The following is a 24111-nucleotide window of genomic DNA, read 5'->3' on the forward strand; positions in this document are numbered from 1 at the left end:
ACACAAGCTTTGTATTCTCAGAATTTCACTTTTGAAGGCATCCCACTTACCAAATATACCTTTGCCAGAAAACAGTCTGTCCCAATCCACACTTGCCAGATTATTTCTGATACCATCAAAATGGTGGGCTTTCCTCTAATTTAGAATCTCAATCCACGGACTTTTGCATATTTTCTTTGAAACTAATGGCATTGTGATCACTAGATGCAAAGTTTTCCCCTACGTAAATTTCTGTCACCTGCCCTGTCTCATTCCATAATTGCAGATCAAGTATCACACACTCCCTTGTCGGGACTTCTAAGTAATTAAGAAAACTTTCCTGAACACTTTTGACAAACTCTATCCCATCCAGTGCTTTTACAGTATGGGCATCCCAGTCAATATATGGAAATTTAGAATCTTATGAAACAACCTTGTGTTTCTTGGAACAGTCTGCGATCTCTTTGAAAAATTTGTTCTTCTAAATCCCTTAGAGCGTTGGGTGGTCTGTAATAATTCCCCATTATTCCTCATTTCCACCCATAACACCTCTCTAGATAAGTTCTCCAGTCTGTTCTGACTGAGCATTGTCTTGATATTTTTCATGATTAGTAACACCATCCCTCCTCCTTTAATACCTTCTGCTCTGTCACATTTAAAACAATGGAGCTGCCAGTCCAGTCCCTCCTCCAACCAAGTCTCACTAATGGTTACAATATCATAATTCCAAGTGTTGATCTCCGCACTGAGCTCATCTGCCTTTCCTATACTTCTTGTATCGAAATATATGCAGCTCAGGACACTTGTCGCACCATGCTCAATGCTTTGATTCCTGACTGTGCCTGAGATTTTACCAACATCTGTCTCCACAACCTCTCCGCTAATTGTTCTGGCACTCTAGTTCCCATTCCCCCCACAACTCTCGTTTAAACCCCATTGTGCAGTATTAACAATCCTTCCTACTAGGATGTTATTCCCCTTCCAGTTCTGATGCAAACTGTCTCTTCTGTACAGGTTCAACCTTCCCTGGAAGAGAGCCCAATCATCCAAAAATTTCATGCCCTCTGCCCTACACCATCTCATTAGCTACGTATTTAGAATGTTAAAATCCCCAACTACTACAAATCTCTTAAGCCGTAGTAGTTTCTGCACAGTACTTCAAGACGCATGGTCCGGGATTCGAATCATGCTCGCTATCTGTGCCTGGTTGAGTGTCAATCTAGCAACTTTGCCTTGTCGACAAAAATCGACAAAAGTGCTGAAGAAACAGCAAGGTTGCCTCTTGATGCACACAAGGCACGGAAAAAAATAACAACTACAAATCACACAGATAACTGCAGTTTTTATGAATATTCATTGCTCTGATTCTCACTGTCTGTTGGTGGGTTCATACAGTCCCATTAAAGTGATAACCAATTTCCCTCTAAGGTGTGCGTGCACATACATCTTTTGCTACTAGTGGACAAAGGAACTTAAACTGCACACAAGAAGTATCTCTACCTCACTGGCATGTTAAGTATATTTCACATTCATACACAATCACATTTCATTTTCCCATTTCTGATGCGGACAGTGTTGACAATGTGGAGTTTGTGATGATTTGTCTGCAGATTTTAGAAATGACTTATTTATACTGTTGTATTGGAGAAATTATTGATTCACTATGTTAAATTCCAAAAATGCAAAGGGCATGAAACTCAAAAGAACTGCTGGTTCATTTTGAGTGGAATGGCTTAATGAAACAGTAGAAACTGCTACACCAAAATCTCATGAGGTCAGGAATGGGCAGCTATGAGAAATAATTATGTACAATACAGAAACTGGTTGTCTGCGCATATCGTTGTGATGCAAAAGTTTCTGGAGAGTTTGCAAGCAGGAAGAAGTGGAGTGATATTTGGAAATGTGACTTTTTAAAGTGTCATTTAGCAAGCATATCACATATGGACAGTGCGCAAAATCTCCAGTGAGAATATCCTTCATTACCTGCTACAGACCTCCTCTGTATGTTTTGTGAGAGTGCAAATGAATGAGAGCGAAAACGATCAAACCCAGAGAAGATCAAAGTTCTTATTGACAGTGACCAGCAAACTGGATTTGGTAGTTTATTATCCTTAGAATAGCTTCAGGTTGACTTCCACTTAAAAATTCAGTGTGCACAGGTTGTTGTCACTGGGCAAAAAACTGGACAAAACAAGATTTTTTGCACACATTGGTCATTACAAATTTGAGGGAACATTGGTGATTACCACTTCTTATTTTTCGGTTCCACGCATATAACCTTATGGCAAGAATCTGCAGGAACATCCAAGTATGTAGAACATTACAGCACAGTACAGACTCTTCAGCCCATGATGTTGTGCTGACTTCTTAGCCTATTTGTAGATCTATCTAACCCTTTCTTCTGCATAACCTTCCATTTCTCTGTCATCCATATGCCTCTCTAAGAGTTTCTTAAATGCCCCTGATGTATCTGCCTCTACCACCATACCTGTTCCACGCACCCACTGCTCTCTATGAAAAGAGCTTACTTCTGACAGCTTCCCCTCTGTACTTTCCTCTATTCACCTTAAAATTGTTAGCCATTTCCATCTGAGAAAAACTGCCTGGCAATCAATGAAGTCCTTAGTGAGGACGAAGAAAGCTAATAGCTGGAAAGAAACAATTATTTTATGAGTAGAATGTGATCACTTGTATTTTTGACCAATGAGTTGAAAATCATGTTGCATATAAATATGCAACAATAGCCTTGTGCTATTTAGAGAAGGTATGTTTAAGAGAAAAGATGCAATTATAAGCAAAGATGCTACCGAAAAGTCAGGGTCGAATTTCCTGTTGGGTGTGATTATTACATTTCTCTGGATTAAACCTGTTTTCAGTAGCACATCACTATTGTGAGAAAGAGCTTTTTGGCCTAAATGTTTCTGTAAGGACTTGAATCACAAAGCAAATATATAGATTCTGGAATTTGAAATCAAAACAGAAAATACTGAAAATACCCAGAAGGTCGGGTAGCGTCAGTGTAGAACAAAACAGCCAATGTCATGGATATTTTCAAAGAAATTCTGCATCCCTTGTAAATGAGTCATGATTGTAGCGTTATACAGCTTAGAAGCAGGCCCTTCAACCCAACACATCCATGCCAGCGAGCAGCTTCCATCCACTTGTGTTTGGCGTATATCCCTTTGAATGTCCCCTGTCCAACATACTTATCTAAATGGCTTGTAAATGCTGTTATTGTGCCCACCTTAACCACTATTTCTGACAGCTCATTCTAAACATGGCCAGCTGGTGGCGTAATGGCATCAGCGCTGGACTCCGGAGCGAAGGCTCCTGAGTTCGAATCCAAGTTGGGTCACCCTCTGAGCACGATTTCCATCCGTGCCGGGTTGAGCATCGAGCTAGCCACTCAGCCTTGTAAAAAAAAAAGGGGTCGAGTCAGGAACGTTCATTTCATGACCCGGTTAATCTGAAAGGAGACCAATCCTGACACCATGTGCCAGACAAGAATGGCTGACTGTCTGGTGCGACACGCTAAAAAAAAAATTCTAAACATGCACCACCCTTCATGCGAAGAAGCAGTCTCAGATGCCTCTTTTAAATTTCTCACCTGTGATCTTGCTCCTATACCCTCTTGTTTATAGCACCCACTCCCTGGGAAAAGGACTATGTGCTGTCACCCTATCTATGCCCCTCATGATCTCTCAGGTCACCCCTCAATTTCCCAAGTTCCAGGGAATAAAGTCCTGGACTACACAACCTCTTCTTGGAACTCAAGCCTCCAAGACCTGCCAACAACTTGGTAAATCTTTGATGCACTCTCTCTAGTTTAATAACATCTTTGACTAACAGATTACCCGAAACAAACTCAGTTCCCCAAGTGCAGCCTCATCAGTATCTTATAGAACTACAACATAACCTCCAAACTTCAATAGTCAACATCCTTTCTGATGATGACCATTGTGTCTTCAATGCCCAATCTAACTGTGACACTGCTTTCAGTGGACTATTCACTTGCACTCCACAGAGCCCTTCTATTCACCTTACAACTTTTGTGCTCGCTTGATCTTCCAAAATGCAGTACCCCACATTTACCTGGATTCAAAACCATTTGCCAATCATTAGCCAACATACCTGAATGATCAAGACTCTGCTGTAATTTTCATAACCTTCTACACTATCTATAATCTGCAAATCTACTAATCATGCCTCGTAATTCATTTCCAAGTCATTTATATAAAATGCGAACAACAAAAATCTCAGCACTAATCCCTGTGGCATATTACTAGATGCAGACCTCCAGTCTGAGAAACAACCCTGAACCAATACCCTCTGCTTCCTACTACTGAACCAATTTTGAATTCAATTCTCGAGCTCATCTTGGAATTTAACCCTCCAAACTAGGCAGGCATGTGGGACCTTATCAAAGGCTTTTCTAGAATCCGTATCAACAGTGTCCACTCTCCTACCCTCATCTACCCTGTTGGTTACTTCTTCAATGAACACCAAGAGAATTATTAGACATGACTTTCCGGACATAAAATTATGGAATCTGACTGCTCTGGAATCAAACCCTGTTTCTCCAAATGTTGATTGATCTGATCTCTCAGAATCTCCTGCAGCAATTTCCCTTTAGCTGATGTCAGACTCGCTGATCTTCTGGTTTAAGATGGTGATGCTGTAGGTGAGTGACAACTTACTGGCGGTTATCAAAACAAGAAATACAGCCGAATACTATATTAATAACACTTTTCCTGAAAAAAAATTATGGTAAATAATCACTACAATGGAAGAAGGAACAAGTGAAAGCGAGGCTGAGTTGAGGGTTGGAACGTGCAGGTGTGAGGCAAAGTTGGGGTAAGATCGAGGCATAAATTGGGGTGAGCAGATCAGAGAAGAGGTAGATTTGGGGCCTGTCCATTTACCCAAATCGAGAGTGAGGTTTGATTGATCTAAGTGCTGAGCTGATTTGGAAAGGTCAGGTATGGGCCGAAACGTGGTGGCAGTGTATCGATATGACAGACCCCCAGTCTTAGAGCGAGGAATGACCCAATGTTTACATGATTTAAACGCTGAACCAGATAGATTGAAAAGGCAGGGTGTCGAGACCAAAGGCAAGGGTCAGGCCAGATCTGGTCACTGCTCTACGATGTTTACTCCGCTCTGCGCTGCACTGAGGCTGTGGCTGTGGCTGTGGCCTACTCCGGCTGCTCTAGGCCATGTCTGTGGGCTCTGTTACGTTTACTCCGCTATGTCTTGAACTGAGGCTGTGGCTGTGGCCTACTCCGGCTGCTGTAGGCTCCGTGTCTGTGGGCTTTGTTACGTTTGCCCTGTTATGTCCTGAACTGAGGCTGAGGCTGTGGCTGTGGCCTACTCCGACTGCTCTAGGCTCCATGTCTGTGGGCTCTGTTACATTTACTCTGCTATGTCCTGAACTGAGGCTGTGGCTGTGGCAGACATCCCACCCTGCAAAAATTCATTTCACGGAGGTAGTATCATCAATTTGCGGGAGACTTCCGGGAGAGGTGGGATGTCTGCAATAGAGTAGCTCCTTAGCAGCTAGCTAGCTGGTTTAAATAATGTTAGCTATGCTAATGAACGAATGACACCTGTTAAACTCACTTCAACATGACTTTTACAGTCTTAACCCACCATGGGCAATAGAAAAGTCACTGTTGCAAACAGTGCAGCGAGCAACACTGTCATTATTTTTGACCCCTATTAGGCAGCGGTACACTTCATTGTAGTCTGGGGTGACGTACGTTTTATATTTTCTTTATTTTTGGAACACTCTGCCATGGCGTTCTCGCTCTCTCTTGCTTGCACTCTCTCTCTCTCTCTCTCTCTCGCTCTCTCTCTTCCCAAAAAAATTGATTTCTGGGACATTTTATATAATTTGCGGGCATCAGGGAGCCACTATTAATATGCGGGAGACTCCCAGATCTTCCGGGAGAGGTGGGATGTCTGCTGTGGCTATGGCCTACTCCGCCTGCTCTAAGCTCCGTGTGTGTGGGCTCTGTTACGTTTACTCCGCTATGTCCTGAACTGAGGCTGAGGCTGTGGCCTACTCTGGGCTTCTTTTCTGAGCACTCACTTTCATTCGAAGTTCTATTTGCTTACTTTTATTGTTTGCAGGATTTGTTTTTTTTTCTTTCTCTGCACATAGGGAGTTTGTCGCTTTTATGATGGGTCCTTTTGGGTTTGTTGTTTTGTGGCTGCCTGTAGGGAGATGACTCTCAAGGTTTTATAATCACTAACTTTGATAATAATTGTACTTCGAAATTCTTAGTTTCCTGGTTTGTGTTTGCTAACCCTTTTAAACAATGGTACCGAATTAGCTACTTTCCAGTCCTTTGGAGTATCATCTGTGGCCAGCGATGAAGCAAAAACTTCTGCAACTTCTTCTCCCACAAGTCCAACAATACACTCGGTGAGGATCTGGGGATTTATCCACCTTAATGCACATTAAGGTCTCCAGGACCTCCTCCTTGCTAATTTATAAGTGGTCCAAGGCAGCACCACTTACTGCCCCCATTACCTTAGTTTCTATAGTTTTTGTCACTGTAAAAACTGATGAAAAATATTTATTTAAAAACCTTAACTATTCCGTTTGGTGCAAGAAGATGCTGAAGGAAATGTACTGGGCTAACCAGTAATGACAAACTGAAATGCAAAAACCCACGAAATTTGAGCACTTGCAAATCTAATGAGCTGTGAGCATTGTTTATTCAACACTAACTACAAGTTTTAGACTATTTCAATTTGAAGTAGTTTTTATGTATTTTTATTTAATGCCTTTTTTCTGTGTATGTGTCTTGTAAAGGAAGTTCAGCAGATAAGAAGTACAAGCTTGCAAATTAAATCTCACCTTGGCACATTAATAAACGAACTTGAGAATGATACAAAGGCTGAAAGTCGACGAAACCAGCAAGAAGTGAAGAATCTGAAGTTATTTTTAGAAAATCAGGTATGATTATGTATGTAATTTTAAGGATATAATTCCAATGATACCATTTGAAGGATGCATTAATATAAAAATTTGTGCCTTATGTTCTTTTTACTCCTCTGCTTCAAGTCATTGTTTACTTAGGTATGTCTTTAAAAGGGATAGTGGATAATAAATGCAATAGTAGATACTAATACAATATTACATCTAAGTATTAAGGAAATTAAAATTACATAAAGTAGGAACTGAAAATCATTTAGTGGCTTGTATCAGTAATTAATAAGAAGACCTGGCAGTTTTTGTTTTGAGAGATTTTGGATTATAGATGCTGAGCTCAATGGCATCTGGCAAACCTGACATTTTAATCATGAACAGAAGGGGAATTAAAAACGGAAGCAGGATTACAAGACACGAGAAAATCTGCAGAAATGTATATATGTAAACTAAGTCAGCCCTCTAGTGTGGAGAAGCATGGTGGACAGAATTTTTTAAAAGATATACAATGCAGAGTAGGTTATTCTGGCCCTTTGAGCTGCGCTGCCCCAGCAACCTCCGACAACCCCGATTTAACTCTAATCTAACCACAGGACAATTTACAATTGCCAACTAACCTACTCAGTAGGTCTTTGGACTGTGGGAGGAAAACTGAGCATCCAGGAAAACCCATATGTTCTATAGGGAGAATGTAATGAGTCTCCTTACAGATGATGCTGGAATTGAATCCAAACTTGATGCCCCAAGTTGTAAAAGCTTTGCTCTGACTGCTATGTTATGCTACTATGGCACCCAATTTTGTGTGACGAAAGTTTTTGAGTGTACAGAATTGAATTAACTAAACGTGCTTGCATATACACCACTCGTCTGTTGATCCTGGTCATGTGCGATGCCCATGGACATGCAGTGTTCCAAAATGATGTGAAATTTAAAATTTTATGTCACTTGTGTAAATTTTTTCTGGGCATTCAAGGCTTGCAAATAATTCACATCAAAGCAGGCTGTAACTGGTAATTTTATGCTTGGCTTTCTGTTGTGGAGTTTGATTTATTTGCTGCCTTGCATGTAGGTCTGTTCATAGAAATAGTTCATAATGATATACAGCATGGAAACAGGCCCTTCTACCCAACTTGTCCATGACAACCAAAATTCCCTATCCAAGGTTGTCCCATTCTTCAGTATCCAGGCTATAACCTTCTAAAGTTATCTGCCAACTGTATTATAAAAGTTGTTATTAAGCTACTTCCTCTGGCAACGCAATCTACATTGTGTAAAAAAAAATGTTGTCCCTTAGGTTCCAATTAAATCTTTCCCCTCTTACCTTAAACATATGCCTTGAACCTCTGAACTTAAAGCTCTGTGTGAAGAACAAAAGGATGATAGGAGTGAAGGTAGGACCGATTAGAGATAAAGGTGGGAAGATGTGCCTGGAGGCTGTGGAAGTGAGCGAGATCCTCAAAGAATACTTCTCTTCGGTATTCACCAATGAGAGGGAACTTGATGATGGTGAGAACAATATGAGTGAGGTTGATGTTCTGGAGCATGTTGATATTAAGGGAGAGGAGGTGTTGGAGTTGTTAAAATAGATTAGGATGAATAAGTCTCTGGGGCCTGACGGAATATTCCCCAGGCTGCTCCACGAGACAAGGGAAGAGATTGCTGAGCCTTTGGCTAGGATCTTTATGTCGCCGTTGTCCACGGGAATGGTACCGGAGGATTGGAGAGAGGCGAATGTTGTCCCCTTGTTCAAAAAAGGTAGTAGGGATAGTCCGGGTAATTATAGACCAGTGAGCCTTCTGTCTGTGGTGGGAAAGCTGTTGGAAAAGATTCTTAGAGATAGGGTCTATGAGCATTTAGAGAATCATGGTCTGATCAGGGACAGTCAGCATGGCTTTGTGAAGGGCAAATCGTGCCTAACAAGCCTGATAGAGTTCTTTGAGGAGGTGACCACGCATATAGATGAGGGTAGTGCAGTGGATGTGATCTACATGGATTTTAGTAAGGCATTTGACAAGGTTCTACATGGTAGGCTTATTCAGAAAGTCAGAAGGCATGGGATCCAGGGAAGTTTGGCCAGGTGGATTCAGAATTGGCTTGCCTGCAGAAAGCAGAGGGTGGTGGTGGAGGGAATACATTTGGATTGGAGGATTGTGACTAGTGGTGTCCCACAAGGATCTGTTCTGGGACCTCTACTTTTCGTGATTTTTATTAACGACCTGGATGTGGGGGTAGAAGGGTGGGTTGGCAAGTTTGCAGACGACACAAAGGTTGGTGGTGTTGTGGATAGTGTAGAGGATTGTGGAAGATTGCAGAGAGACATTGATAGGATGCAGAAGTGGACTGAGAAGTGGCAGATGGAGTTCAACCCAGAGAAGTGTGAGATGGTACACTTTGGAAGGACAAACTCCAAGGCAGAGTACAAAGTAAATGGCAGGATACTTGGTAGTGTGGAGGAGCAGAGGGATCTCAGGGTACATGTCCACAGATCCCTGAAAGTTGCCTCACAGGTGGATAGGGTAGTTAAGAAAGCTTATGGGGTGTTAGCTTTCATAAGTCGAGGGATAGAGTTTAAGAGTCACGAGGTAATGATGCAGCTCTATAAAACTCCAGTTAGGCCACACTTGGAATACTGTGTCCAGTTCTGTTCGCCTCACTATAGGAAGAATGTGGAAGCATTGGAAAGGGTACAGAGGAGATTTACCAGGATGCTGCCTGGTTTAGAGAGTATGCATTATGATCAGAGATTAAGGGAGCTAGGGCTTTACTCTTTGGAGAGAAGGAGGATGAGAGGAGACATGATATAGGTATACAAGATATTAAAAGGAATGATAGAGTGGACAACTGGCGCCTCTTCCCCAGGGCACCACTGCTCAATACAAGAGGACATGGCTTTAAGGTAAGGGGTGGGTAGTTCAAGGGGGATATTAGAGGAAGGTTTTTCATTCAGAGAGTGGTTGATGCATGGAATGCACTGCCTGAGTCAGTGGTGGAGGCAGACACACTAGTGAAATTTAAGAGACTACTAGAGAGGTATGTGGAGGAACTTAAGTTGGGGAAGGTGGGGGGTTATATGGGAGGCAGGGTTTAAGGGTCAGCATAACATTGTGGGCTGAAGGGCCTGCACTGTGCTGTACTATTCATTGTTCTTTGCTCTAATTGTTTTTCACTGCCTCCATTGTCCACCCCACTTAGCCAGTATTATTCGGGACAATATTAACATCTCCTACTAATTCTTAGCTCCATCCAGATCCTGGGTAAGCCCATGTTTCTTGGACTTTTGTTTGAACATTTCCTCTCAGTACCTTCATACTGAGACAGCACTCCCAGTAGTGTTCTATCCCTGATGTGGGGCAAAAGCTACGATGCTGTATTCTCCAGTGCTACTCCAACCCATGATTCCTATGTCAGGATGTTGTTTGGTGACCATAGGTCAGCGTTTAACACAATCATTCCCACAGTCCTGATTGCTAAGCTACAGAACCTGGGTCTCTGTACCTCCTTCTGTAATTAGATCCGCGACTTCCTAACTGGAAGACCACAATCTGTGCGGGTTGGTAATAATATCTCCTCGCTGACAGTCAACACTGGGTGCACCTCAGGGTTGTCTGCTTAGCCTGCTCCTCTAGTCTCTCTATACATGACTGTGGCTGGGTATAGCTCAAATGCCATCTATAAATTTACTGATGATACAACCATTGTTGGGAGAATCTCAGATGGAGATGAGAGGGCGTACAGAGATGAGATATACCAGCTAGTTGAGTGGTGTCGCAGCAACAACCTTGCACTCAATGTAGGTAAGACCAAAGAGCTGATTGTGGACTTCAGGAAGGATAAGATGAAGGAACACATGCCAGTCCTCATAGAGGAATTAGAAGTGGAGAGAGTGAGCAGTTTCAAATTTCTGGGTGTTAAGACCTCTGAGGATCTCATCTAGTTCCAACATATTGATGCAGCTATAAAGAAGGCAAGACAGCTGCTATATGTCATGAGGAGTTTGAGGAGATTTGTTTTGTTACCTAAAACACTTGAAAACTTCCACACATGTGCTGTGGAGAGCATTCTGACAGGCTGCATCGCTGTCTGGTATGGGGTGGGAGGGCGGGGCTACTGCACAGGACTGAAAGAAGCTACAGAAAGTTGTAACATTTGTCAGCTCCATCTTGGGTACTAGACTCTGTAGGATCCAAGACATCTTCAAGGAGCGGTGTCTCAGAAAGGCAGCGTCCATTATTAAGGACGCTCAACACCCAGGACATACCATCTTCTCACTGTTACCATCAGGAAGGAAGTACAGAAGTCTGAAGGCACACACTCAGCGATTCAGGAACAGTTTCTTCCCCTCTGTCATCCATTTACTCAATGGATATTGAACCCAAGAACGCTACCTCACTTTTTAATATACAGGTGTCCCCTGCTTTTCGAACGTTCGCTTTACGAAACCTCACTGTTACAAAAGACCTACATTAGTACCCTGTTTTCGCTTTCAGAAGGTGTTTTCACTGTTACGAAAAAAAATTCAGCGCGCGATAAAAGGCAGAGCGCGCCCTGAGCAGCCGCTCTCCCCCAGATTCAGAACTGCATTGCTTTAACACGTGCCTGTGAGCAGCCATTTGCAAGATGAGTTCTATGGTATCGGAAAAGCCTGAAAGAGCTTGTAAGGGTGTTACACTTACAGTAAAACTAGACATAATTAAGCGTTTTGATCGTGGTGAACCAAGTAAGGACAACGTGCGTTTGGCTTGTGGAACGAACATGATGTTGAAGAGGTTTTGGCATCCCATCACCAAGAACTGACAGATGAAGAGCTGATGCAATTGGAAGAAAAAAGGAGAACAATCGAAACCGAATGAGTAATGATAAAGTACGACTTTAATTTTGAAAGGGTACGTTGGTTTAGGGGGTATTTGCAGGATGATTTGAGTCCTTATTACAGGACTGTGTGATAGAAAAATGCGCGAGGCTCAGCAGTCAAGCAAGCCTTCCACATCAGCCACAGCAGACGCTGAACCTCAACCTTTTACATCGAGGCGGAAAGAGATAGAAGAAGATGAGCGGCCTGCTCTAATGGAAACAGACGACGAGATGACACCCCATTGTCCCACCACCCCAACCCCCAAGCCACAGACAGATACTGTACCGATTCGTGGAGAATGCAACGTTAGCCGGGACGCACACAGCACATCTTTAAGAAAAAAGCCGAAATAAACATGCTAATTAATTAGGTGCCACCCAGCACATAATTCTCGGCCCAGATCAGTGCCGATGCAATCGACAATCGCCTCTGATCTGCACCGACATTTACGTGCCGGGCAGCACCTAATTAATTAGCATGTTTATTTCGGCTTTTTTCTTAAAGATGTGCTGTGTGCCTCCTGGCTACCCCTGCGTGCTTCGCGGCAATGTATCGGTCGGCGGCCTGAAGGGTGGGGGCCACTGCACCACCCAACCTGCAACGACTCAGTCTAACACATCATCATCAGTGTGCTCAATGTTTTCCCAATTCCGGTAAGTGATTCTACACTGTACCTACATTATTTCTACTTTATATAGGCTGTGTATTTTTATGTGTTATTTGGTATGATTTGGCAGCTTCATAGTTTAAAGGTTACTGGAGAGCGTGTTTATGCCAACAGCGCTTGCGTGAGATTTTCTGCCGAGAGCGCTTGCGTGAGATTTTCGCTACAGAGAACTGTGCAGGCAATCGTTGTAGAGAAGTATTTCTACATTATATAGGCGGTGTATTTATCATATCATTCCTGCTTTTACTATACGTTACTATTATCTTAGGTTTTATGTGTTATTTGGCATGATTTGGTCGGTTATTTTTGGGTCTGCGAATGCTCACAAAATTTTCCCATATAAATAAATGGTAATTGCTTCTTCGCTTTATGACATTCCGGCTTACGAACCGTTTCATAGGAACGCTCTACCTTCGGATGGCGGGGGAAACCTGTATATAATTTCTTTTTTGCAATATTTTAATTTAACTATTTAATAAGTATAATGTATGGATCTTTTCTTTTAGAGAAATGACCCCCTCCCCAGCACTACATATTGACATGTTTTCTACACATGCACATTGTGTGTTCTCGTTCTCTCTCTCTCTCTCTCTCTCTCTTCTTCTTCTTCTCCCCCCCCCACCCCCCACCACCACCAGTTAAAGCTAACCCCTAGCTGCATGCTTTTATTTAATATATATGTAGTTGTGCACAGACACAACAAATTGGCAACAAGTATGAACCGGAATGTCAGAGAATATCACAAACTGCACCAACAGTTGTGGGATGAAACAGCGAGAGTTAAACCATATGAGAAAGCTGGCATAGATGCTAACATAGGAACAAGTGAGTAACAGTGAAAGATGTACTGAATTTAAAGTGAAAATAACATGGTGATGGCTTCAGTCGGGAAAGTTGACGAATTTGATAGCACTAATGAAGGCTGGGAGTTGTATATCAAGGGGGTTGGACTGAATTGTAATGCAAACAACGTGGAGGAGCTAAAAAAAAGCCCTTACATTTCTTGGTTTAATGGGCACTAGAACATACAGTCTTTAATGCAAACTAGTAACCCCCAAAAAGCCAGCAAGCAAGACGTTTGACAAAATTGTTACAATTTTACAAAGTCACTTCAGCCCTTAATCATTGATAATGACTGAGACATTTAGACTTTAGAAAAGGAACTAGTCAAAAGATGAAAGCATTTCTGAATATATTGCAGAACTGTGCAAACTCTCCCAATACTGTGACTTTAGGGATAGACTTTCTGATGTATTAAGGGAAAGGCTTGTATGTGGCATGCATAGTCAAAACACTGAAAAGAGGCTACCATCCAAAAGATACCTAAACTTAGAACAGGCATTGACCATTACAATATCTTTAGACACTGCAGCAAAGGATGCAGCAGAACTTTAGAAAGGGAGGTTGGAATGTGAAATGCACAAAATGTCCCTGAATGATGCAAAAAGCTAAAAATGTTAATTTGACAAATCCTCCCATGATGCAAATGACTACTGAAAGAAGAAGTATGCAGCAAGTGTCACAGCTATGATCACATACAGAGAATGTGCAAGACAGACAAAAAACTGCAAGCACAAAACTGAACAAATGTTCAGTTACTGAATGTAAAACAGAATCGGACAACATAGAGTCCGACAAAGGTGATCTGTCATGCCTAGAACTACACAGTATAACTGAAGCAGATCTCAAGATAATCTGGATCACAATGGATGTGTCTGGTGTAAAACTAAAAATGAATCTGGATATCAGCTTTGTCCATAATTCCAGAGACTGACTACAACCATTCTAAGATACCATTAGAGAAGACTTCAGTGATTCTAAAGACTTAGATAGGCTAAAATGTGTCTCCCAAAGGCAAACTAACAGTAAATGTGATGTATGGAGGCCAAACACAACAGTTAGAACTTTATGTGGAGGGCCAGAACTTTTTAGACGTGAATGATTGAGAAAAATCCAACTAGACTGGCACTCAATCAAAGCTCTCAGTGTGACATCAACAGGCAACGGCCACCCAAATGGTAGCACTAACCAGAGACAGTTGCAGCTGCTTAATGCTAATCAGAAGGTGTTTGAGAAGGGAATAGATAAACAGATTGAAGACTTGACCAAAGGCTGTTCAGGATGCCAAAGAATTCAAAATGCATCCCCACAGGCAGTGTTGTGTTACACCCATGGGAGTGGCTGTCTTTACCGTGGCAAAGAGTACATATTGACTTTGCTGGGCTATTCATGGACTTCATTTTTCTGATTGCTGTGGATGCTCATTTGAAGCGCTGGGAATTTATACCAATGAAGTCAAACACCTCATCAAAGACTGTCTCGCTCTGAGGACTATCTTCATCAGAACAAATAGTGAGTGACAACGGACCACAATATATGTCAGAAGAATTATGACTGTGCATGAAGAAAAGTGGCATCAGGCATTTCAATCCAGCTCCTCACTACCCAGTAGCAAATGGGTTAGCTGAAAGGTTTATCCAAACCTTCTAGGTCCATTCAAATGATGGGCAAGGAGAGTACTTCTCCACTGCACAAGGTGGACAACTTCCTTTTCATGTATGGGACCTCTGTTCATGTGACAACAAATTAAACACCTGCAATGCTGTTCATGAGCAGGAATCTGAGATCTTGCATAGACCTCCTGAAACCAGACCTTCGGAGGAAAGTGCAGAATAAACAGTTCAGCCAGTTGCCAAGTGAAGCAGTAAGGAGCTTCGAGTTTGGACAGAAAGTCCTAGCATGTGACTACCAAGAAGGCAGGTGGACACCTGGTAGGATAGCTACAAGAACTGTGCCACTGATGTACACAGTGGATGTTGATGATCAGACAGGGAGATATCACGTGAACCAGATATTGGATACTCAACTGAAAAACACTCCTGAATCGACTGCATCCAAGAAGACGGAAACATTACAGTCACCGGATATACCTCTCAGTGATGATGTCACTGACAGCAACGTGACACTGGAAACCGAGAATGTTGTCTTAGACAAGACACCTACCAAACCTGATGCCATTCCACAGGTCCAGAGGCGTGACGAGAACATTATTGTAGACAAGACACCTACCAAACCTGATGCCACTCCACAGGTCCAGAGGTGCTATCCTGGAAGAAAAGGAGCACCACCGATAAGACTCAGCCTTCAGGACTATGAAGTTAGTTATGGACTGTTATTGTAAAAGCATGTTTATTTGGAATATGGGTTTAATGAAAGGGAAATTGAATGTTTTGTACACATACAGTTTTATGTTGCATTAATCTAAAGGGGGAGGAAGTGTAATTTATGGATCTATTTCTTTTAGAGCAATGACCCCCATCTTTGCATGATGTATTGATCTGTTGTCTACACAGGCGCATTGTTCTCTTGTTCTCTCTCTCGCTGCAATGTGAATACACCAGTTAAAGCCATCTGCTGCATGCATGCTAATTAATTGATATGTAGTTGTGCACAAACACAACAATATACATATACTTTAATTGATTTTCATTGTATATTTTGATGTATTGCATTGTACTGCTGCTGCTAAGTTAACAAATTTCATGACATATGCCAGTGACATTAAACCTGATTGTGATTCTGATTCTTCTCTGTTTTATGGATGTCCCTTTCCTCTGCATCTCTTAATCTTAAACCTGACATTAGATAGGATCCTGCATGACCAGATTCTGTCTCTATCTATAATCCCACCCATTCGCCTATCTCACACGCCACAAATTTACAATCTATGGACTACCTGAACTCTTCCCAACGAAGGCTGAGTCAACTTAGGAAAGACCTTTCTTCACAAAATATATGCAATCAGTACCTTACATGTTGTATACTTTGGAATTTTGTTGTCAGGGGGCATTTTATAGAACTGATCATGCTCCTACAGCACTTCGGTTTAACATGCGGTTTCTCGTGAAAAGCTAACAATTCCTGATTTTGGAACTTTCTGTGTTTATTATTCTGTGTTTTGTTTCAGTAGGGGTACAACCTTGCTTGTTTGATGGCACTGAACTACTTTCCCTTATCAGGATTGCTGCATTTACTGGAAACTTTATATCAACCTCTTTGGATCGAATCCTAACCATTAATTTCTTTTGTCAGACAAGGTTGAATCATTTTTTCCTTTTGTGTTTTGGCACCAAAGAACAATGTACAGTTACAGGTCCTGCATTTATTCCTTGAGCTATTGTCCATCTATTGTGATTCCTTTCAATGAATTTCCACAAACTGTCCGTTACAACTCAGATCGCAATACTTTGTTCGGACTTAGGATACAAGGTTCACATTCCCTGTTAATGAAGAATTCTGTTATGTTATTGACATCCTATCCTGAACGACCTCTTACAAGGAGATTATCAGTTAACTGTTGGTACCTTCTTTAACCACATTGTACCAGAGTTAGAAGGGATTGGAGGGGTGTCAATTCACTGGCCTGCCTTGTCCTGGATCGTGATGCCAAGTTTCCTGAGTGTTGTTGGAGCTACATTCATCCAGTATGGAGAGGATTCCATTACATTCCTGAGTTATCCTTTTTGTGTGGTGGTAAAACTTTAAGAAATTAGGTGACAAACAAGATACCTTGCCTCCAAGCTGCACTTGAAGACCAAATTATTTATGTGAGTATTTATGTGAATAGTTTAGCTGAACTTCTTTTCAATGTTACCTCCTCAGGATGTTGATGTGGGGGACCTGATGATGTATTCCTCACAGAATCTCCCTACTTCTGACCTTACAGTGGAAGGAAGGATATTGCTGAAGAAGCTGTGTGTTGTCCAGTTCAGGACAAAAACCTGAGAATGCATTAGGCTGGATGATTAATCTCCAACAATAATATCTCCTCTTGTGTGATATGTGACACCACCTTGTGAAATGGTTTCTTCTTGATGCCTTGCTTTACTGAAGCATCTTGTCATACAGTACCTTTATTTTAAGGCAGCAAATCTAACCATGTCACCTATTTTATCATAAGATCTGGAAGCAGTGTAATGTGTACTAAACTAGTTTGGGTGGACAGGTACTTGTGAGTAAGTGCCACTTAATGATCCTGTTGGTAAAAGCCTCCACCACCTTTTTCATATTTGAAAGTAAACAGATTGAGTTGTAGCAAGTTTGATTAAAGTTGTCCTGCATTCTACGGACAAGATAAACCCGGGTAATTTTCCATTTTGTCAGGTAGATATTGGGTTTATAATTATACAAGAATAGCTTGCCTAGAGATGCAGCTAGTTGTGGAATGCAAATTTTCAACCCGGCAGCTGAGATGCTGACTGTCCCTCAACTAATTCCGTGTCCAGTGCGGTTGGTTATTTTTTACATCCGTGTCCAGTGTGGTTGGTTATTTTTTACATCACATTGAGTGAATTGCATTGGTTAAAGATGATTGATTTTTGTGACAGTTTGGGTCTCAGGAGAAAATCATGATGGATGTTCCATGGCTAAAGATAATTGTAAACTCTTGAACCTTTTCCTGTGGGATTTGCCCGATGTGATCCCTGTCACTGGGCACTGGAATGTCATTGGGTCTCCATTTTCCAATTAGTTGTTTAATTATCCTTTAAGGTGTAAGCGCTGAAGCTTTGGGTTTGGGGGCTTTGGCAGGAAGGCTGAGTAGTGGTAAGTGAAGACAAGGCAAGGTCTTTTATCTTCCTCTGTAGTCTTAGTGGTTTAGAAATATTATCAGGACAGTCACATGCTCCTCCTGCAGAAAGTGGGAGATCAGGGAAACTTCAGTGCTCCTGGAGATTATACCTATAGGACTTGCTCAGAAACATTATTGTTTCATAGAGTAGTTTAAGTGAAGTGGTTGTACCAGAGGTATAGGTAGCTGGAAGAGGGGGTAGATGGGAAGTGCAGGATTTCCATATGGCCATTCCCATCAGTTTGGATACTCTCGGGGAGGGGTTTGATCTTTCAGAGACGAGCAGCAGCAGCAAACAGGTCTGTGACACAATGACTAGCTCTGATGTACAGTAGGGGAAGGTGGAATAAGGAAAGCTGAATTCATGGAATTTGTAGCCACAGGCAGCTGTGGAGGCCAAGTCATTGTGTATATTTAAGGCAGAGGTTGATAGAGCATGAAGGGATATAGGAAGAAGGCAGGAGATTGTGGCTGAGAGGGGTCATGATGAAATGGTGGAGCAGACTAGATAGGACAAATGGCTTAATTCTGCTCCTATATCTTATGGTCTTGTTACTGGAAGCTGCAGCTCAGCAGGGATAAGCAAGTTGTTTGTGCAGAAGGCCATTGTGCATGAAGCTTTGTGAGAGTGGATTCCTATGGAAACCATGGAGTAGTGATTGGGGCTGAAGTCATGACTCATAGAGACAGAGTGGAATCTACTCTGCTTTGAGTTGTGTTTAAGCTGGACATTTTATTGGAAGGGCATTCCAGAAGTATTAACAACTAATTTCTTCTACACTGAAGCGAGAGATTGATTTTGAAATAACTGTGTCTGAAGCAAGTTTTACTCTGCCAGGAAAACTTTTATTTCTCATTATTCACTTGTAGATAGTGATAAGGTGTAAATTTCCACATTTTATGACATCATAATAAGTTGATGACATTATTTGTTAATAATGATGGTACGTACACATCACATCATAACATCACAGTCAAATGTGGAACTTAGAAGATCAAAGCAAGAAATCATGAACATTTTTTACATCTGCTTTGAAGTGTGTCGTCTTGTAGAAGGCTGACACCTTGTTCCTCTGGGTCAACTGAACAAGATTCATGTTAGTTTTTTAAAAATTTGGTCTGCTTTTTAAAAATTTGATCATAAAAAATAATTCCTTGATACCTAAATATTCAATCTGGAAATATAGGAAGTACAGTGTTAGATAGGGGAATGGAAAGGAGGTTCTGTGGATGAGAATGAGATTCCTTGATGATATGTCGCCTCGATGCAAAGGTCATCTCCAGTCGAGTCCTCAGCATTCTTAAATAGGAGGGTGAACAGCAAGAGGTTGTGGTCCGTATAGGTACCAATGACATATGTAGGAATAGTGACAAGGTTCTGCAAATTGAATACAGGGAGTTAGGTACTAAGTTAAAGGACAAGACCCCTGGGGTTATGATCTCAGGATTGCTACCTGTGCCACATGCTAGTGAGGCTAGAAATAGGAATATTATACAGTTTACCATGTGGGCAAGGAGTTGGTGTAGAATGGAGGACATATGAATTTTGGATCATTCAGCTCTCTTCCAGGGAATGTGGAACTTGTACAGAGAGATGGTTTGCACCTGAACTAGAAGGTTTGCTAATACCACACTGGGTGGAGGTTAAAGCTATAGTTGCAGGCGGATAGGATCCAGAATGTCTGAACAGTTAGTGTACAGGTTGTGGAGACAGATGTTGTTAAGACCTCAGGCAAAGTCTGCAACGAAAAGCATGGTGCGACTGATGTCCTTAGTGTGTATATTTCAATGCAAGATGTATTGTAGGAAAGGCAGATTAGGTCAGGCTGTCGATCAACACCTGGAATTATGATTTTGTAGCCATTAGTGAGACTTGGTTGCAGGAGGGGCAGGACTGGCAGCTCCGTTTTCTGGGGTTCCATTGCTTTAAATGTGGCAGAGCAGGAGGGATTAAAGGTGGCATTACTAGTCAGGAAAAATGTTACTGGAGAACTCATCTAGTGAGGTTTTATGGGTGAAACTGAGAAATAAGAAAAGTATACCTTAATGTGGTCATACAAAGGTGCGAACACCAAACAGTCCGAAGGAATTAGAGGAACAGATTTATAGAGAGATCACAGACTGTTGCAAGAAGCATAAGCTTGTTATAGTGGGTGATTTTAACTTTTCACATATTGACTGGGACTCCGTTATTGTAAAAGGACTAGAGTTTATCACTTATGCTCAGGAAAGTTTCTTTAATCAGTACGTAGATGTCCCAACGACAGAGTGTGCAATACTTCATCTGCTGTTAGGGTATGAGACAGGGCAGATGACAGAAGTTTGTGTAGGGGAACACTTTGCATCTAGTGATCACAATGCCATTAGTTACAAAGTAAATATGCAAAAGGATAGATCTGGTCCGTGGATTGAGATTCTAAATTGGAGAAAAGCCAATTTTGATGGTATCAGAAAGGATCTAACAAAGGATTGGGACAAGCTGTTTTCTGGCAAAAGTGTACTTGGTAAATGGGAGGCCTTTAAAACTGAAATTTTGTGAGTACAAGGCTTGTACGTGCCTGTCAGAATAAAAGATAATGCTAACAAGTGTAGGGAACCTTGGTTTTCAAGAGATATTGAGCTCCTGGTTAAGAAAAATGGAAGTACATAGCAGAGATAGGCAAGTAGGAATAAATGGTGTCTTCATGGAGTATAAGAAATGCAAGACAGCACAAAAGAGAAACATGAGAAAATCTGCAGATGCTGGAGATCCAAGGCAAAACATAATAAATGCTGAAGGAAATCAGCAGGTCAGGTTTTCTTATGAGCATTTTGTATAATTTATGATCAATTTATGTTTTCTTTTGAAAGCTGCTTATGTGCCTATGATGCAGTTGCAATTAAGTTTTTTATTCCACCTATGCATACATGTGCTTGTACATATAACAGTATACAATGAATTCCATTTAATTGGGCCATCGGTTAATCAGGGCATCTGCTTATTTGCAACAACTCTTAAAGAACAAAAACAAACTGAGAAAATAGCTAGGATTCCTTTTGTTTATTTGGGACGCTATGCTGGTTAATTGTGGTAGGAGACTGTTGCTGAGCGTTTTGTAATTAGCGTCAGTCACATGCACGTTGTGTGGCCATTAGCCACTGCACCTTGCTTTGAGTTTTTAAATAGCATCACTTGTGTGTTTGTGTTCAATAGCAGTGATTTTTGTCACTGATTGTTGGTGAGTAATAAACAGTAAGACAACTCAGAATTGTTTTGTTAACTGCAATTTCAAACATTCAGGATTAGAGATTCCAGAAAGAGCTGGAAGTAAAAATGAAACAATTTTATTACTTCAACAAGTTAGGAACTATGAAGAATTTGAAGCTATCAACAATCATCTTGAATGTTACAATGAAAGTGAAGATTTGGAGTATCCAGTCACTGAGAGTGTTGTTTGAAGGCAGTCCACTATCTACTCAAGATGTCTGTGCTGATTTTACAATCAATCAAAATAACACATCAGCATAAACTGAATGAATTCCTACGTTGATAACTATTAGGAACTAATACACAGTTCTATAGTAGTGTAGTAGTTTTGGTAGTGTTCCAATTTATTCTGTATTTTATTTAAATACAGTATATAATGTATTAAACATTTCAATGGTAGTTTGTTTTTTTAACTTTTTAACTGTTTCCATGAAACTTCAGCTAATTGGGGTAGCCATTAAATTGGGCCATAATGTACTGGTCCCGATGTGTCCCAAATATTTGACTCTGACTTTGATCTGCTCTGTAATTCTATGAAGGCACTCCAGAAATTTGTCCTTGACAGTATTATTGCTAATTTGGATTGTCCAATCTATTTGTAGATTTAAATCAATCATAAATAGTTATACTCTATTGCATGTCTAATTACCAGTTTAATGCTATTCTCTATGTCACCACTATTTTGTAACCCCATGTATTTTAATAAGCTGTGCTTTTTTGATATTCCTTTCACAATGAATAATACACATTTTGCCCCATTCTTCTTCACCTATCATATTTTTGTCCACTCATTTAACCTACCTATATCTTTTTGCAGGCTCTTTGTGTCCTCTCCATTGCTTGCTAACCCAATTATCTTTGTATCATCAGAAAATTTGTCGACAATATATTGTTCCTTCATACAGGTCACCAATATAGATTGCAAATAGTTGGAGCCCCAGCACTGATGCTTGAGGCATCTCACGAATTACTGAATCCAATTTTAAAATGACCGATTTATTTCACTGGTTCCATCATTCTCTGTTAGTTCTTGTGCAGTAGGGTAGATGGATGAGTAGCTGATTAAATGCTTTGTCTATAATGGTGTTGATTTTGTGTTTTTGGAAATCATATTTCATATTTCCTTGTGAGACAGAAGGAAGTGTCTTGGCCCATTAAAACTATGGTGAATCTCAGAACAATCCAATCAATTCCAATCTTTCATACATTTCTCATAAACCTATTTTTCACTTGCTTTTTGACCTATTTCTCACGTCCCTCCCTCCCTACACCCCCAAAAATATAAAACTTTCGTGCATATTTTTGTAGTACCTAGCAACATTCCCTCTAAATTTTTTTTAAGAGGACCCACCATTGCTCTGAGCAGAAAATTTTGACATGGCCTGAAAACTGGGTGGTACTTTATACTAAAATAATATTTAAAAAAATTAAAATTAAAACTGTGTGACAACAAAGGCTATGTGCGCGGACCATTTCACTTACTATGAGGCCACAAACCCATGCAGCTTAGAGGGAACAGTGGCACCTATCTAATCATCCTACTAGGATCTGGGAAGAAACCAGAGAACACAGAGGAATCCTATTCAGTCACAGTGAGAACCTGCAAACACTACTCAAGCAACACTAGAGGTCAGAATCAAAAATGTATCACAGGAGGTGTGAGGCATCAGCACTGTAGAAGTAGTCACACTACTTATTATTGCCTTGTTGATTATAAACAAAGTGTGTAGGGAGTAAGGCAGTGATAAATGCTCCACATAATAGCATGTTGCAGACTTGCTTCTGGAATATGGTGTATATAATGTACTTTCATACCGCTTTTACCCCACTAATAGTGGAAAGTTTTTTTAGGAAGTCAAGTGTCAACTGTATAGTATTTGACTTTGATTTATCCTGAAGATTACTCTTTTTATTTGGGTGCTAAAGTTAAGGTGCTTGCCAAATGGTATCACCAAGCCATTGACAGTTATTTTTGGTGGTGACAGTGCTGTTGAATTTTCTGGAGTGTAGTGACAGTGCTGTTGAATTTTCTGGAGTGTAGTTTGGTGTTCTATTCTTTGAGTTTGTCATTGCCAGACCTAAAATTTAATTGCCATTTTTTGTTTGTAGAAGTCTTGTTGCTGATGGGCTGGTGTGATTTGAGGAGATGTGAACGGAACTGAACTCTGTCTAGTCATAAACTAAACTTCCCCTTGTAAAATGGAGGGAATGTTACTTATGAAGTAGCTGAAAGTGTTACTCAAATCAGCTTTAATATGTGTGACATGATACGACCTATCTCTAACACCTGAAATTTGTTGTCTTGTGGCAGCAGCCTAGGTGATTGTCCTTGAGAAGCCCTTTAAAAGTTCAAAGTAAAATTTATTATCAGAGTACATACAAGTCACCACATCCGATGCAGAGATTCTTTATCCTGTGGGCATACTTAGCAAATCTATAGACCAGTAATTGTAAAGAGGATCTAGGAACAACAAACTGCAAATGCAAATATAAATAAATAGCAATAAATAATGAGAGCATGAAATAACAAGATAAAGAGTCCTTACAGTGACATCATTGGTTGTAGGAACATCTAAAATAGAATGAGTGTAGTTATCCCCTTTTATTCAAGAGCCTGATGGTTGAGGAACCGTAACTTTTGGTGGGAGTCCTGAGGAACCTGTACCTTCTAGATGATGGCAGCATCAAGAAAAGAGCATGGCCTAAATGGTGAGGATCTCTGCTAATGGATGCTACTTTTCTATGACAACATTTCATGTAGATGTGCTCATTAGTTGGGAGGGCTTTACCTGTGATGTAA

The 24111-nt window shown here is 40.9% G+C and overlaps 1 protein-coding gene across 1 annotated transcript in view; it reads left to right on the plus strand.

The window, feature by feature from the left end:
* The window catches only part of LOC140197333 (cilium assembly protein DZIP1-like), a 173696-nt gene that overhangs the window by 40496 nt on the left and 109089 nt on the right, over nt 1–24111 (plus strand). Inside the window, exon 6 of the mRNA XM_072257288.1 lies at nt 6800–6943. Within this exon, the coding sequence (XP_072113389.1) occupies nt 6800–6943 (144 nt within the window). The remainder of the gene's footprint in view (nt 1–6799; nt 6944–24111) is intronic.

This window comes from Mobula birostris, chromosome 5 (assembly GCF_030028105.1).
Source record: "Mobula birostris isolate sMobBir1 chromosome 5, sMobBir1.hap1, whole genome shotgun sequence".
NCBI classification, from domain to species: Eukaryota; Metazoa; Chordata; class Chondrichthyes; order Myliobatiformes; family Myliobatidae; genus Mobula; species Mobula birostris.